This window comes from Dromiciops gliroides, chromosome 6 (assembly GCF_019393635.1).
Source record: "Dromiciops gliroides isolate mDroGli1 chromosome 6, mDroGli1.pri, whole genome shotgun sequence".
Taxonomy (NCBI): Eukaryota; Metazoa; Chordata; class Mammalia; order Microbiotheria; family Microbiotheriidae; genus Dromiciops; species Dromiciops gliroides.
Window position 1 is genome coordinate 53,924,799 of NC_057866.1, and position 14,117 is coordinate 53,938,915.

The 14,117-nt window shown below is 42.5% G+C and overlaps 1 protein-coding gene across 1 annotated transcript in view; it reads left to right on the forward strand.

Annotated features, from left to right (window-relative positions):
* Positions 1-14,117, forward strand: part of GALNT18 (polypeptide N-acetylgalactosaminyltransferase 18) — a 475,154-nt gene that overhangs the window by 249,937 nt on the left and 211,100 nt on the right. The window contains 1 exon segment of the mRNA XM_043969506.1: positions 5,367-5,533. Coding sequence (XP_043825441.1) covers positions 5,367-5,533 — 167 coding nt within the window.

The window sequence follows — 14,117 nt, forward strand, 5'->3', positions numbered from 1 at the left end:
TTTGTGAGACCCACATGACTTCTTTTGTTCTGTCAATTCTAACTATTGGTAAGGTACTGTCTATGCCCCACTCTCTCCCTGTTGCAGCATTATAAATTGGATGCAGAAGGACTGATGGATGGGAGAAGGCAGTAGAGCTATAAATGTCTCTGACCCTTCACAGTGGAACTGGAGGTGGGAAGATAATGTGGCTACTGGAGGGAACTGAGCCTTACTCAGAAACTCCTAAGAGAAAGCTCAAGTTCAGAACTTTGGCTCTCAAAGGGCCATGTGATTGCAATGAAGGCAGGATAATATACAAAATAATAGAGAATGGGCTTTATTCATAAGAGGAAAGAGGGTTAGAGATGGGGAGAAAATGCTAATATTTTATGGAAATTTTTTTATTTAATATAAAATTTTATTTTAAAGAGGACAGTCTGGGTCCAATGACAAGTCTGAAATCCAGACTCTGGGAAAAGAAACCCTCCTTAAGTTCTTTTGGTAGCTGTTCTGTTCTGTTTAATGTGCTTTAATATATTTAGAAAAAAGAAAGTGAAAAGGTTTGGATTCTACAAATCCCTGGCAAGAAATTATGGAAGATTAAGAGACACCAGCTTGTAAAATAACAAGGACTTAGAGAAGTTACTTTTCAGACAGAACTGTTGAATACTTCCAGTATGGGGTGAGTCAGTTTCATGCCAAGAATGACTTTTCGTAAGAACCTCAACAATAAATATAAACGAAATGTGGGCTTTCCCTGGCAGGTAGAGGAATTTATTCCTTAACTCTCATAAGCACCTGGAAATATTCTAGAGTGCTGACGCATATTGAAGAGCAGGAGGCAGAAGGCAGAAGACAGGAGGCAGGAGGCAGGGGGGAGAGGGAGAGAGGGAGAGAGAGAGACAGAGAGACAGAGAGACAGAGACAGAGACAGAGACAGAGACAGAGAGAAACATACACACAGAAAGAGAGAGAAAGACAGAGAGACAGAGGGACAAAGACAGAGAGACACAGACAGACAGAGAGATACAGAGAGAGAGACAGAGAGACAGAGACAAAGACAGACAGACTGAGAGACAGAGAGATAGCGACTGAGAGAGAGAGACAGAGAGAAACCCTAAGTATTGTTTAACAATAGTACAGTTTAGTAACAAGAATTCTTAACTTGTACTTGTGTTGCATTATTTTGAACCTCATTTTGATTTGTCTTTGATGTCCTATGTTGAAATTAGACTCATCAAAATGTGTGCTTTTAATTCCTTTTTGTAAGACAATCATCAGTGAGGAGACCTTGTTCTATTCAGCTGACATGGCTGAGAGTGCAAACAATCCCAATATTCCTAGGAATAATTAATTAGCATCTATAGAGAATGCCTTGTGATCCCATATTTCTTTTTTCTTTTCTTTTTCTTTTTTTTTTTTTTGCAGGGCAATGGGGGTTAAGTGACTTGCCCAGGGTCACACAGCCAGTAAGTGAGTAAGTGTCAAGTGTCTAAGGCCGGATTTGAACTCAGGAACTCCTGAATCCAGGGCCGGTGCTTTATCTACTGCGCCACCTAGCCTCCACTGACTCCAGATCTTCTGAACTTCAAGTCCAGTACTGTAACCATTATGGTACCTGTCCCACTTGGGTTCAGGGCTTTAAACATTTAACTGGGAGACTAAGGCAGGCCTTCTTCCTCTCCATCCTTCCACTCCCTTTCCTCATTCATTATTCATCCTTCAAATCTGAGGCTGAACAGTAAGCCCATTCCTCTTTTGAACTTGTCGGAGGTCAGGGAGATGTTTCTCCATCCTATCCCCATATGCTGCCTGTCTCCTAGAAAAACTGATTTTAAAGAAGGCTCAGTGCCCTCACCTTGGTGAGAGAGGAGAATTGCTAGAAATAGAATGAGAGAAGTTTCTGTAAATTCCTGGTAACCACAGAGATAGTGATTTCGGTTTGTTAATCTCACCTACTTAAGCAGACATTGGTCCCAAGGAGATTCTTCTAAAGTGAGCTGTACTTGTTACCCTTTGACCTCCTTTGGAGGGACCAAGAGGGTCACTGATTTCCCTTGGGCACTTTACCCACAAGAAAAGTTCTTCCATTATTATGTTTCACCATGAGTATGTTCTCTTTTTGGAGGAAGACAATTCAGCATAGGATTGTCCCTTTTGTGAAATAGGCTACTAGGACCTTTGACTAACTTCTAATTGCTAGGATCCCATGACTTTTGACTTCCAGGGCCTAATGGTTTCTGACGTAGGCCCAAATGAAAAAAATAAGATAGTATAAATAGCTTCCAGGAACACCTTGTGAGCAAGGTGACTTGCCGGGAAAGATGGTGCCCAGTGGTCTATCTCTTCTGTCATGTGGTATATAAATGGTTGCCTCGGTATGCTCAGAGTAGAATTTCTGAGGCCATTGGTCAAACAGTAGTTTAATTGGGCAAGTTGACGGAACAGGCTGGTTCCGTCCTTGGCCTGGCAGGAGAACTATTGAGGGGCCTTGGTCCCATTACTCACTCCCACTTGGAGGCAGCTTGTTATTCTTAGTCTCTTCCTGCACAGTGACTACTAGGCCCTTAGTTTTTCAGTTTTAATGTGACCTGGTGTTTATGACAAAGTGACATCCCAGTCCTATTGGGTGGCTTGGCTCCCCTGCACTGGATGGGGCAGGTAGAACACACCCCCATGCCATAGGACCACAGCTATCATGTGGTCCCTCTGTAGGACCTAACCTGGGGTCAGGAAAGGACTCTGGTTCAATGAGGGGTCAAACTAAGGGTTCACAGTATGACTTGATCCTATACTTCTGGGAGAAGAGAGGGTTGGAAGGGTAACAGAAGAACTTCAGCCCAGATAGAGATGTGGAACGTGGAAAATATGGGCCAGTACCAGGCAGTGGGTGAGCCAACTAATTAGCTGAAAGAGGCCAAAGGCTGGAGATAGAGTCAAAGACAGAAACAAATTCCCATCATTCCAGAGCAGGGTGGATGAAGGGTGAAGCCTGGCTTTCTGATTACAAGAGTTCAGTGCCCACTGACAGATGAAAGGTTGAACTTGACAATAAACATGAATGTAATTTGGTCCCACACAAAAGCTTCATGGATATATGTGAATTCTAAATCCAGTCTGTGCCAACCAGCCTGTTCCGTCAACTTGCCCAGACCCTTGTCAATTGAGAAACTTTTCTCCCTACTGGTTTTATGACCAGCCTTCCCTGAATCTATGGCGAGGGATGCATGTTCACACAGCTGTCAGAGCTCCCCCTTGTACCATTTTCACCTTAATTAACCCCATTGGAACTTAAAGGGTGCTAGACACTTAATGCCTTCTCTTCTCCAGGCTAGTAATCCCCAGTTATTTGAATGGCATGGTTTTGAGGCTATAAAATCTTTTTTGCCTTACTCCAAATTTGCTCCATCTTATGAATAAACTTATCAATGTACTTCTTAAGATGTGGTGCCCAAACCTAAACAATGGTGCTCCAGGTGTGCTAGCCAAGGCAGGTCACAGTGGAACTACTGCCTCTCCCATTCTGGATAGTTCAGCTAGGTGGTGTACTGGTTACAGCACTAGGCCTGGAGTCAGGATTGTTGTCCTAGCTCTGCCAATAATTAACTCGGGGGTGGGGAGCAAGGTGACACAGTGGATAAAGCACCGGCCCTGGATTCAGAAGGACCTAAGTTCAAATCTAGACACTTGACATGTACTAGCTGTGTGACCCTGGGCAAGTCACTTAACCCTCATTGCCCTGCAAAAACCAAACAAAACACACACACACACACACACACACACACACACACACAATTAACTCTGGGCTTTTGGGCCAGTCCCCTCTTGTCCTCTCTGGGCTTCAGTTTCCTGCTCTAAAACTTGATGGTCCTGGGGCAGCTAGGTGGTGCAGTGGATAGAGCACCAGCCCTGGAGTCAAGAGTACCTGAGTTCAAATCCAGCCTCAGACACTTAACACTTACTAGCTGTGTGACCCTGGGCAAGTCACTTAACCCCAATTGCCTCGCTAAAAACAAACAAACAAAAACAAACTTGATGGTCCTATGATTTTGACTCCAGTTTCCTGCCAACAGCTGAGTGTGGCCAGATCACCCACTAGGACATGGAGGACTGTGGCTTGAGTGAGAGGACAGAGATAGAAAGACAGATTTCCATGATCTGCAGGATGACACTGCTATTAACCAGTGGTATCAAACTCAAACAGCAATGCAGGCCACTAAACTACATATATCAATCATACATATGCAGGCTAAATATTTACTTCAATAATCACTTATTAACATTAACTGTGTTTTATTATATTTTTCTTTATTTTGTTAAATATTCCCCAATTTGGTTCAGGCCAAACTACAGGCCTCACGTCTGACACTTCTGCCGTAGATGATGCAAGTGATCCATGAACTGTCCAGCATTTGGGTAGCTCTCAGAGGCTGATTGCTTTACATCCATTGTTTTTGACTCAGTACTCTGAAGGCCCTTCCTGAATCCCCATGGGACTTGGTTACCATTTTGTAGAAACCAGCGGTTTTCCTTGGGGGTGTCCTGTTGGTTTTGGAAGGATTCACAGCAAGCAGCCTGCTTGAAAATCCAAGTTGTTGACTTAGCTGCCTTTAATAGGCTGTGGATTGGTTTTTATTCTGAGTCTGTTGGACTTTCTAACTAGAAGCAGAGGGTCATATGGTCCTGAAAGATGATAAATGAATGAATGAATGAATGAATGAATGAATGAATGAATGAATGAATGAATGAAAAAACATTTTAGGTACTTGCTATAAGTTTTTGGGTATATAAATGCAAAAGTGAGATGGCTCCTGTCCTCAAAGAAGGAAAGAAGGGGCAAGTATATAGCACCTACTGTGTGCCAGACACAATGCTAAGTGCTTTTTACAAATATTATATCATAAAGAGAAGGAGCTTACTTTCTAATAAGGAGAGACACATATAGGGAGTGATGGCCAAAGGAAGGGCATTTTGTTTGGGGCACTCACAGAGATGACATGTGGAATAATAGGACAGGCCAGTGACATGTCCTTTCCAAAGGGAATGTTAGTGTTGATTAATCACAGTTGTCAGAACAAAGTATGGAAAGAGTATGGAGGTACGGACTGTGTCAGGATGGAAAATGTGTGGAGTGGAGAAGAGTCAACATGGCACCAGGGAGGGAAGAGCTGAATGGCTTAGCTCTACCTCCTCCCAGGCATGGCTTCTGGTGGTCCAGTTTGGGGGGTCCAGCAACATTATCAGCTGTATCCAGTACAATGAAAAATGATGGTGTTTCTAGCATTTACATAGTGCTTCTTTTCAAGGGTAGCAGAGCTGGGGCATACAGTTGGCTAGGTTGGCTGACTCACAGAGCTAAGTCTCTGGCTGTTTTCTATTTCCAGGTGCCGGAATCTTTCCTTTCCTGATAGCCTCCCGGAGGTCAGCATTGTTTTTATCTTTGTTAATGAGGCTCTCTCTGTGATCCTGAGATCCATTCACTCTGCTATTGACCGGACTCCTCCTCATCTACTCAAGGAGATCATTCTGGTGGATGATAACAGCAGTAATGGTACGTCCCTCCCCATTTTGAGATACATGTCGCAAGTTCTATATTGCTGCCTTTGAGGAAACTCATTCATTTGACACGCATTTTTTTAACAATCCCTGCCATGTCAGTGGTGCACTGTGCTAGACAATGGGAATACACAGAAACAATGAACAACATCTCCTGTCTTTGGGAGGGAGGGTAATATGAACATAGATAAAAAAATTAAAAGTGTGTGTGTGCATGTGTGTGTGCGTGTGTGCGCGTGTGTGTACGTGTGTTCGTGTGTAGCATTTCTTCCAGGGCTACTTCTTAGATCCCACTCATTTTGGCAGGTGAGGACCCTAGGTAAGCTAAATATTTCTCCCCTTAGAATGCTAGGAGTAACCCTTAGGGGTTGGGTGTTTTCCCATACTCTTTCTCATGAGTCCCCACCAGTATATTCTCCATTGATTATCTAGTTGATATCAATTAGCCAGGCAGAATTAACTAGATATTTAAGGGGGAAACATTTACTGAGATGATATAGTAAGAACAATGGGTACAATATATTCCCCCCAAAAGTCTGACACACTCTTCCATGTGTACATATGAGATCCAGAGGAAAGTAGGCTTGAACTGAAAGAACATATATGACAAAGGAGTAACCCCCAAGTCCAGGTTGGATGGAAGACCATTTTCCCCTTTCTATAGTCCTCATGAAGTTCTGCTGAGATATATAACTCTCTGCTGGACCATCAGGTCAGGGCCCATGTAGAAGCCTGAAGATGTCACACTCCTTGAAGATGCCTTTCTTTGGGGTATCTTCTCTCAGCTCCCAGCATCTGTGGTTACTGGTCCAGCTTCTCTGATGGCATAGTGAATGGGGGCAGAGAAAGTATGACACTCCCTCTGGTGGGGGTATGCAAAGATAGAAAGATGAGATATAGAAGGGAAATGGAAAATAAGCTGGTCTGGCCAAAATACAGGATGCATGAGTGGGAATACTCTGCAATATGCTTGGAATGGCATTGACTTCACCTTCCACAGCTGTGTTCCTTTTCAGGGAACTTACATAAGACAGGGAAATCTTATAATTGACCCTCATCTGGAAAGTTCACTTCTCTCCACTGAGGCCTCTTTCCCAAGTATCAATGACTTGGAACTTTCACACCTGCTGCCTGATTGCATCAGTAGAGGAGCCTGGGGCTTCTGGCTTGTTTGCAGCCAAGGAGAATTAAAAATAGACCTCTCTGAAGTTTGAATGGTAGCCATACCCACATATCAGGCCTTGCCCTTCCCAGCAGTAGGGCCACCATGATCTCAACTGACATAAGGAATCTGCTGGTGATAATGATTCCTAATACCCCCTTCTTACTTTCTCTGGAGGATCCCTGATGAGTAATATCATTTTGGATGAGTACGATAATGGACAATAGGATCCAGTACCTCAAGGAATTTTGCTGACCTCTGGGTTGACTTTGGAGTTTAGCCCAACCATAGATGCATGTGTATGTGGCCACATACACGTGTTTCCCTCTGTGTTAGTGCTTCCAACACCGATATAGAGGAGGCAGGTCTTACCTTCTTCTGTGCCCACAAAAGAACAAGAGATCCTTGAATTTCTGATGGGTACCCTACTCATCATTGTATGTCTCTGGGTATTAGGAGAAAATGGTGGCTATTCCAAGCTTCTCAGGTTAATTGACATGTTAGCCATTGACGGTAACTAGCTCTGGACTTATCTGACTAAATTGTAACTGAGAATGTGGCTCTGGGACCACTTGTCTTCTAGGAAGGGAGAACTTCCAGAGAGGAGTTTGTGAGTCCTCTTAATTAAAAGAAAGCTATGGGGGCAGCTAGGTGGTGCAGTGGATAGAGCACCAGCCCTGGAGTCAGGAGTACCTGAGTTCAAATCCAGCCTCAGACACTTAACACTTACTAGCTGTGTGGCCCTGGGCAAGTCACTTAACCCCAATTGTCTCACTAAAAAAAAAAAGAGAGAGAGAGAGAAAGCTATGTTTTAGTGACTAGCCCTTCTGTGTGTGCTGAGTGATGATCTGTGGCACCTGGTAAACCTCTCTGTACATCTGCAGGTCTCAGATCAACTTTTGGAGACCTCATTTAATCTTACTGCCCTATTCCTGAGAGGAAAAAAAACCTACACAGCCACATGGCCTCTCAAATTGAGTACAGGATGTCGACGAACCACCTCCCCACCCTCTGGTGCTACAGTTTCCTAATGTTACTGTGCTGGTTTGATGTCAGAATCCTGCCTGTAAACTGGCTCTTGGACAGTCTGGAACATGGACAATCTGAATGAGAAATGTTCTGTCTGCCCCTGTGAATGGTGCCTTTGAAAGCTCTGACTTTAATTAATCCTACAAAAAATGTTTTTTAATGTGTTCCTGCACCCAAAATCAAAAAAACAAACCACTCAGGGCCAACAGGAACTATGGGCTGGGGTCAACAACTGGAGCCTCATTGCTCTAAAGGAAACACTTTGAAACTCGGAGGGAAAAACCCAGGGGAAAATCCTGCCTCTGTCTGCATGGATGCCCCTTGAACAAGGTTTCCTTTGTCATGGAAGATGTTCTGTCTTGGGCTCACACTGTAACTGGGCCTCTGCTTTCTTTAGAGCCTCCCTTAGTTTCCATGAGCTAATTCCTCAATATGATGCATTTGCTAGTAAAATTCAGGGTTTAAATAGGTTATTTGTGTTTTGTTGAAGGTTAAAAGCTTGAAAGCTTCAGATAATCGACATGTATTTAATTTAACCCAAATAGAGAACTCAGCTTTTATTTTTGGTTTGATTATTACTCAGTGATGGGTGTGGGGAGAACATGCGGTACTTTTCTGAAGGGCATCAGCCATGTATTGGTGATTCTAATGGGGTAGCTGGCAGAGTTCTGGCCTTGGAATACAAACACCTGCATTTGAGTTCTACCTCCAACACCACCTCATTATGAGGCCTTCATCACAGCATGGTACAGTAGATAGAGCTTTGGGCTTAAAGTCAGGAGGATCTGACTCAAAGCCCACCTCAGATGCTTAGTATTTGTGTGAGACCTTGGGCAAATCATTTAACATCTCCATGCCTTATTTGCTCATCTGTAAAAATAGGTATAACAAAAGTAACCATCACAAAGTTATTGTGAGTTTAAAATGAGATAACATTTATTAAATACTTTGTAAACCTCCAAGTGCCACATAAATGTGAGCAATTATTGCTATTATTATTGCACGTGTTAGGTATTGTACTATTGTTGCAAATAGCAATTATTGCTATTATTGTTGAAAATATTAATTATTGAAATTATTATCGCACACATTAATCCTTGCTGTTATTACACATTTTAATTATTACAATTATTATTGCACATATTGATTATTGCTATTATTACAAGTATTAATAGAGTCAGCATGGCATAGGAGAGAGAGCCCCAAAGCCAGGAAGATCTGGGTTCAAGTGCTACCACTGATACCTACTGCCCATGTCACCATGGGCACATCATGTAACATCTAAATGCTTGAGGCAACTTTCTAAGGTGATGAATTTCAGAGAAGATACCAAAATGCATTGGTAGAGGCAATTTTTGCACCAGGAGTTCCCTATACTAATGAAATTGCAGGTCTGGTCTTTATTCCTATTATTATTATTATGTAAATGGTGATCACACCACTTGCAATGTCTGTAACACTGGGCTGCTGTCAAGATCAAATGAGATAAGATGTATAAAAGGTTTTATAATTCTAAAAAACATTGTGTATGTATAAGTTGTCATTTATTAAATGAGGGAAAGAAAAAACAACTATTCGTCAAGGCTAGCAATAAAAAGGCACCCATATTTATTGCACTTGTTTCTTTTTAAGAAAAATATCTAGTAGAATTCCATACAACTGGTTTTGCCAGGCCAAGGACCCTGTGGCCTTTGCAAAGAGGGAGGCCTCGGTTTGGGGCCTTGAGCCAGAGAAACTTCCTATAAAGGGCTGCTAGTGTTAGGGCTGATATGTTACACTGTCGTGTGGTGTACCCCAAAATCTCTCAGCACATGATTTCCAAAGTGAGTGGAACTTGTGAAAAAATCATGGAGATCTCATAATATTAGTTGAATTCCTTTCTAGGCCATGGTCCCTAACACTACTGAGACTCCCATGAGGTTGGCTGATTTGAGCAGCAATTATGCCTACTTGTTCAGGACTCCTACATACCAAACGTGAATGGAGTCTGCAGCTGCAACACGTTGCTTGAGGTCGATTTCTTAAAGTGTTATTTTTAGTTTTACTAATGCCTTTTGTTTCTAAATCACCGTTATTTCCAGGTATAGCCATCTCCCCACCCCCTCAACACACCTCCCTGGAAATGAGGCTTCACTTGCAACAAAGAAAAAGCCTTAAGTAAAACAAACCAATATAACATCAGGCAGTAACTTGTGCACTACTCTCCTGCCATATTTCCCCCACCTCTCTAACAAAAACCAATTAGTCAACAAGCACTTCCTATTTGCCAGGCGCGGTATGAAATACTGAGAAGGAAGTGCATTTCCTCTTTGAGATAGATTCATTTTTCTTAAAACAAAACAAAATGGAAAAAAAACACCTAGTGATTTCATTAGTATAAGGAGCTCCTAGGTGAGGAAAATCCCTCTACCAAGGCAAGTCAGCACCTCCTGTGTAACTTAGAAAGGTTAAGTGAGTTGCCCAGGGTAATATAGGGCCAAGATCAGGTTTGACTCTGAGTCCAGCATTTGGACCACCACACTTCTGTCTCCATACTGTAATGTTCAGGAAGCTAATAGATTCCCCACCCCCACCAGCTGAGGAATCATAATTCAAACAAGTAGATGGTATGCATATAGCACCTTAAACTGGTCCCACTGGGACAGTGAAACAAGATGGGAAGCCATCTATTTTTTTTTTTGCGGGTCAATTGGGGTTAAGTGACTTGCCTAGGGTCACACAGCTAGTAAGTGTTAAGTGTCTGAGGCCAGATTTGAACTCAGGTCCTCCTGAATCCAGGGCTGGTGTTCTATCCACTGCGCCACCTAGCTGCCCCTGAAGCCATCTATTTTTATTCATCTTGTGAGAAATAATTACTAATAATCAATATCTTGGGGGACCCAGATATCTTCCCTTCTTTCTTTGTCTTATCTTCCTTCCACTCAAAGTCAACATCTCCTTGAGAGATTTCACTCTCTATCTGGGTTGGGCCCAACCCAATTTCACAAGGAATGTTAGGTGAAGACAGATCCATTTATCTAGATAGCTGAAGGCTTCTCTGTCCAGGGTGGGGATCGCTGGGGGGGGGGGCATTGAAGAGGAGAGCATTCTTTGAAATGATAGCCCAAGACTGGAGATAATCTCTCTATGTAGGGATCAATGCATGACCCCATTGACCACCTACTGTTTCAAGGGCATATAAACTCTATGCCCCACCACCATGGGGTCTTTGGTCTGAAAGAGTTGGCCATATACCTCATTTTATTAATAACCAACCAGCCATATTAATAAAAATGATTAAATTACCCAGAAACTGTGTTTCTCATATTTTGAATCATCACAATCTGGACCAGGTTGCCTAGAGACTGGTCTTCTGATGGTGCTGGCAACCAGAGATTCTGTTTGCCATCACTCCTACCGAAGAACACTTTGCTGCTTGACTGGATAGAAAAAAAATCTCCCCAGTTTTAGATTTGAGACCTCGAAAGGAGGCTGAATGTTAACTTTCTCTTTGGATGTGGCGCTTCCACCTAAAGAGGTTCATTCAAGATCCAAAATGTCCTTAAAACAGAGAATCTATTGTGGTCCCCATGATCTTTGAAATGTTATGACATTTAAGCAATGGCCCAATTAAGAGTCATTTCCTTTTCTCTCCCTTCCTCCTTAAGCCAATCCTTCCCTGCTTTGTCACTTACTAGCTACCGGGCTTTTAGGCAAGTCACTTAAGCCTCTGAACCTCAGCAATCTTAGGAGGTAATTATCAGTGAGTCGCTTTGTAAACCTTTGTAAAGTATGAATTATTAGGGATAGAGAAGGACCTGTGATTTCACTGATACAGGAGACTTTCTCTACTTTTTAGTACATTTTTAGTACATTTTTTTTTTTACATTTTTATGTAAGCAGTCAGGTTCTTTGCAACATGAAGATTTAGAGACTTTCCCAAAGCACCAAGAGGTTAGATGACTAGTGGAGGGTCACATAGCCAGGATGTCCTAGAGGAATACCTTGAACCCAGGTTGTCCTGGCTTTGAAGTCAGCCTTGCCAAGCTGCCCCCATTTGTGAGTTCTTGTTGTTATATAAATATAAGCTATTATCATTGTTATCAGAGAAGCTTATTTAAGGATGTGTTATTGGCTAACTAACTTTGTCCTGGACCCAAAACTTTTCCCTTGATTGAATCAGTATCTACATATGGGCCATAAAGAAGGGAAGTGACTGATTTTTCACTGTTTCACCTTTACTGCTTCCTCAAAGCGAGTCTTTCTGCCATTCTCTTCTTTTCCAAAGGAGTAAATCAGGAGCTGATGAAATGATGCGGGTTCTTCCTTTGGTCCTTGGAGGTCCCATGAGTCCCTTCTTGTGCCCTGCCTGCTAGCAAACATCAAGGTGGCAGGCATTTACAAAATGAGCTTCTCCCTCTCTTCAAGCATTGTGTGGTCACACAGAATGAGCACCAGGTACCTAATTCAGGATTCAATGCTGTTTGGGAGAAAATAAAAACAGCTCTTTCTCTCAGCTCCCCATCTTTCAGGCCTTAATATGAAGGGTAAGACTGGTGGTTTTTCCTTAAGCTGGGAAGCGTCAAGTCAAGACTGTAGCTTGCCATGGGGTATTTCCTTGTCTCAGAGATCTCATCAATGTGGGCGCTTCTTCCTGGAGGTGTAGCTCATAACCCATGGCTTCTCTCATAGATTTAGAGCCCAAGAGACCTCGGAAGCCATCTAGTCTGATCTCTTATTTTACAGATGGGGAAGCTGAGGCCCAAAGAGTTTCAGTGACTTTGCCAAGGTCATACAAATTGTAAATATCAGGAGTGAGATTTGAGCCAGGTATTTTTTTTCTCCAGAGCTAGTATTCTTCCCACTCCACCATGCTAAGCAGTCTATGGCTTGTCCCATGACCAATCTGCCTCCTATTCAAGTCAATTCTCTCTTTGGTGACCCATCATAAGCTGCTTCTTGAATATAATTCACCACTAGTAGTATGCTATAGTCTCCTATCCCTTGCAACATGTCTTCACATTGCCCTTTGGTTAATTTGCAGTCTTGAATACTTAGAAATGTTTGATATGCCACAACTCGAAGCCAAATAGCATCACTAGAAGTATAAGGGCATTTAAAAAGAAGACCAAAGCACGGCAGAGAATTAGCTCTGGAGTCATAGGACCTGGGTTCAAGTCCTACCTTTGCCCATTACTATCTTGGCCACTTAATATCCCTGGGCCTCCATTTCCTCATTTGCAGAATGAAGGGGTTGGACTAGATATACTCTGAGGTCCCTACCTCCTCTAGCTCTGTGATCCTATGTTCTGCAGAGGGAAGATTGGCATCACTGGAAATACCACACAAGCAGGATAGCTTCCAAAGCTACAAGTTGAAATGAATATGTATTTTAAAAGAAAAGCAAACTGTACACATTGGAGACCCACAGGTTTCCTATACAACCTTCTTTTTCTGCTCTACTACACATGAGGAGATAACCATTTTATTGATTATTCATGAAGCTCAAAATAAAAGTAAATATATTGTTTTAACAGGCAAGTTACTGTATAGTTTCCCAAATGTAATCTAGCTCCCTCTCTCCCTCCTGTCTTCTCCATGAGTCTAGGCCCCAGTTTACTGTCAATGATCAGTGTCTGTCCAAGGTATGTGTATGGATAGATCAGTTCCATATCCAAGTGCACATCAGGGTCTAGAAGTCTTCATCTACTTGTTCCTATCCAGGTAGAAAATGAGGCTGAACCCTTTGTGATGGATTATGGGATTCCCTCATCTATGAAGTTCTGTAGTGTCCTGGGGCTTACTGCAATCAGCATCATGTTTTCAGAAAACAGGATCATGGGGAGGACTTCTGTTATCAAAGAGGAAATTCCTCTTTCAATTGCACTCTGCATTGGACGTCCGCCATGACAGTGGCAAGCACCTTTGGCTAGCATGCCTATCTCCCTGCCATATTTCATACTGAGTAGAAGTAATCAGAGAATCAATGAAAAAAATTTAACTGTTGTTGGATAGCTCAAAGAATCCCGTAGGATCTTAACATGTATGGAGCCTCATTACTAGAGAAGAGGTATTAAATTGCTGTTTTGCCTTATTAGGTCAAATACTTTCTTAAGAGTCAGCAAGCAGTAAATATGATGGGATCCTTTATTTTCTACACCTTTTTTGCCAGTTGTGCGAGAGTAGTCTGATGTAGAATAGGGGGACTAAGGATAGGGACTGGACCTGTACTTTCACTAATGTAGGGAACTGCCAGGTGACAAAATTCCCTCCACTAATGTGGGTTAGCAGCAGATTCTTTGCAGCTTAGAGAGTTTCCTAAAGTACTGAGAGTCTAAAGCATTTTTGTAGGTTCACAGAGACAGTAGATTTCAGAAACAGGACTTGATCTCAGATCTTCTTTTGAAAG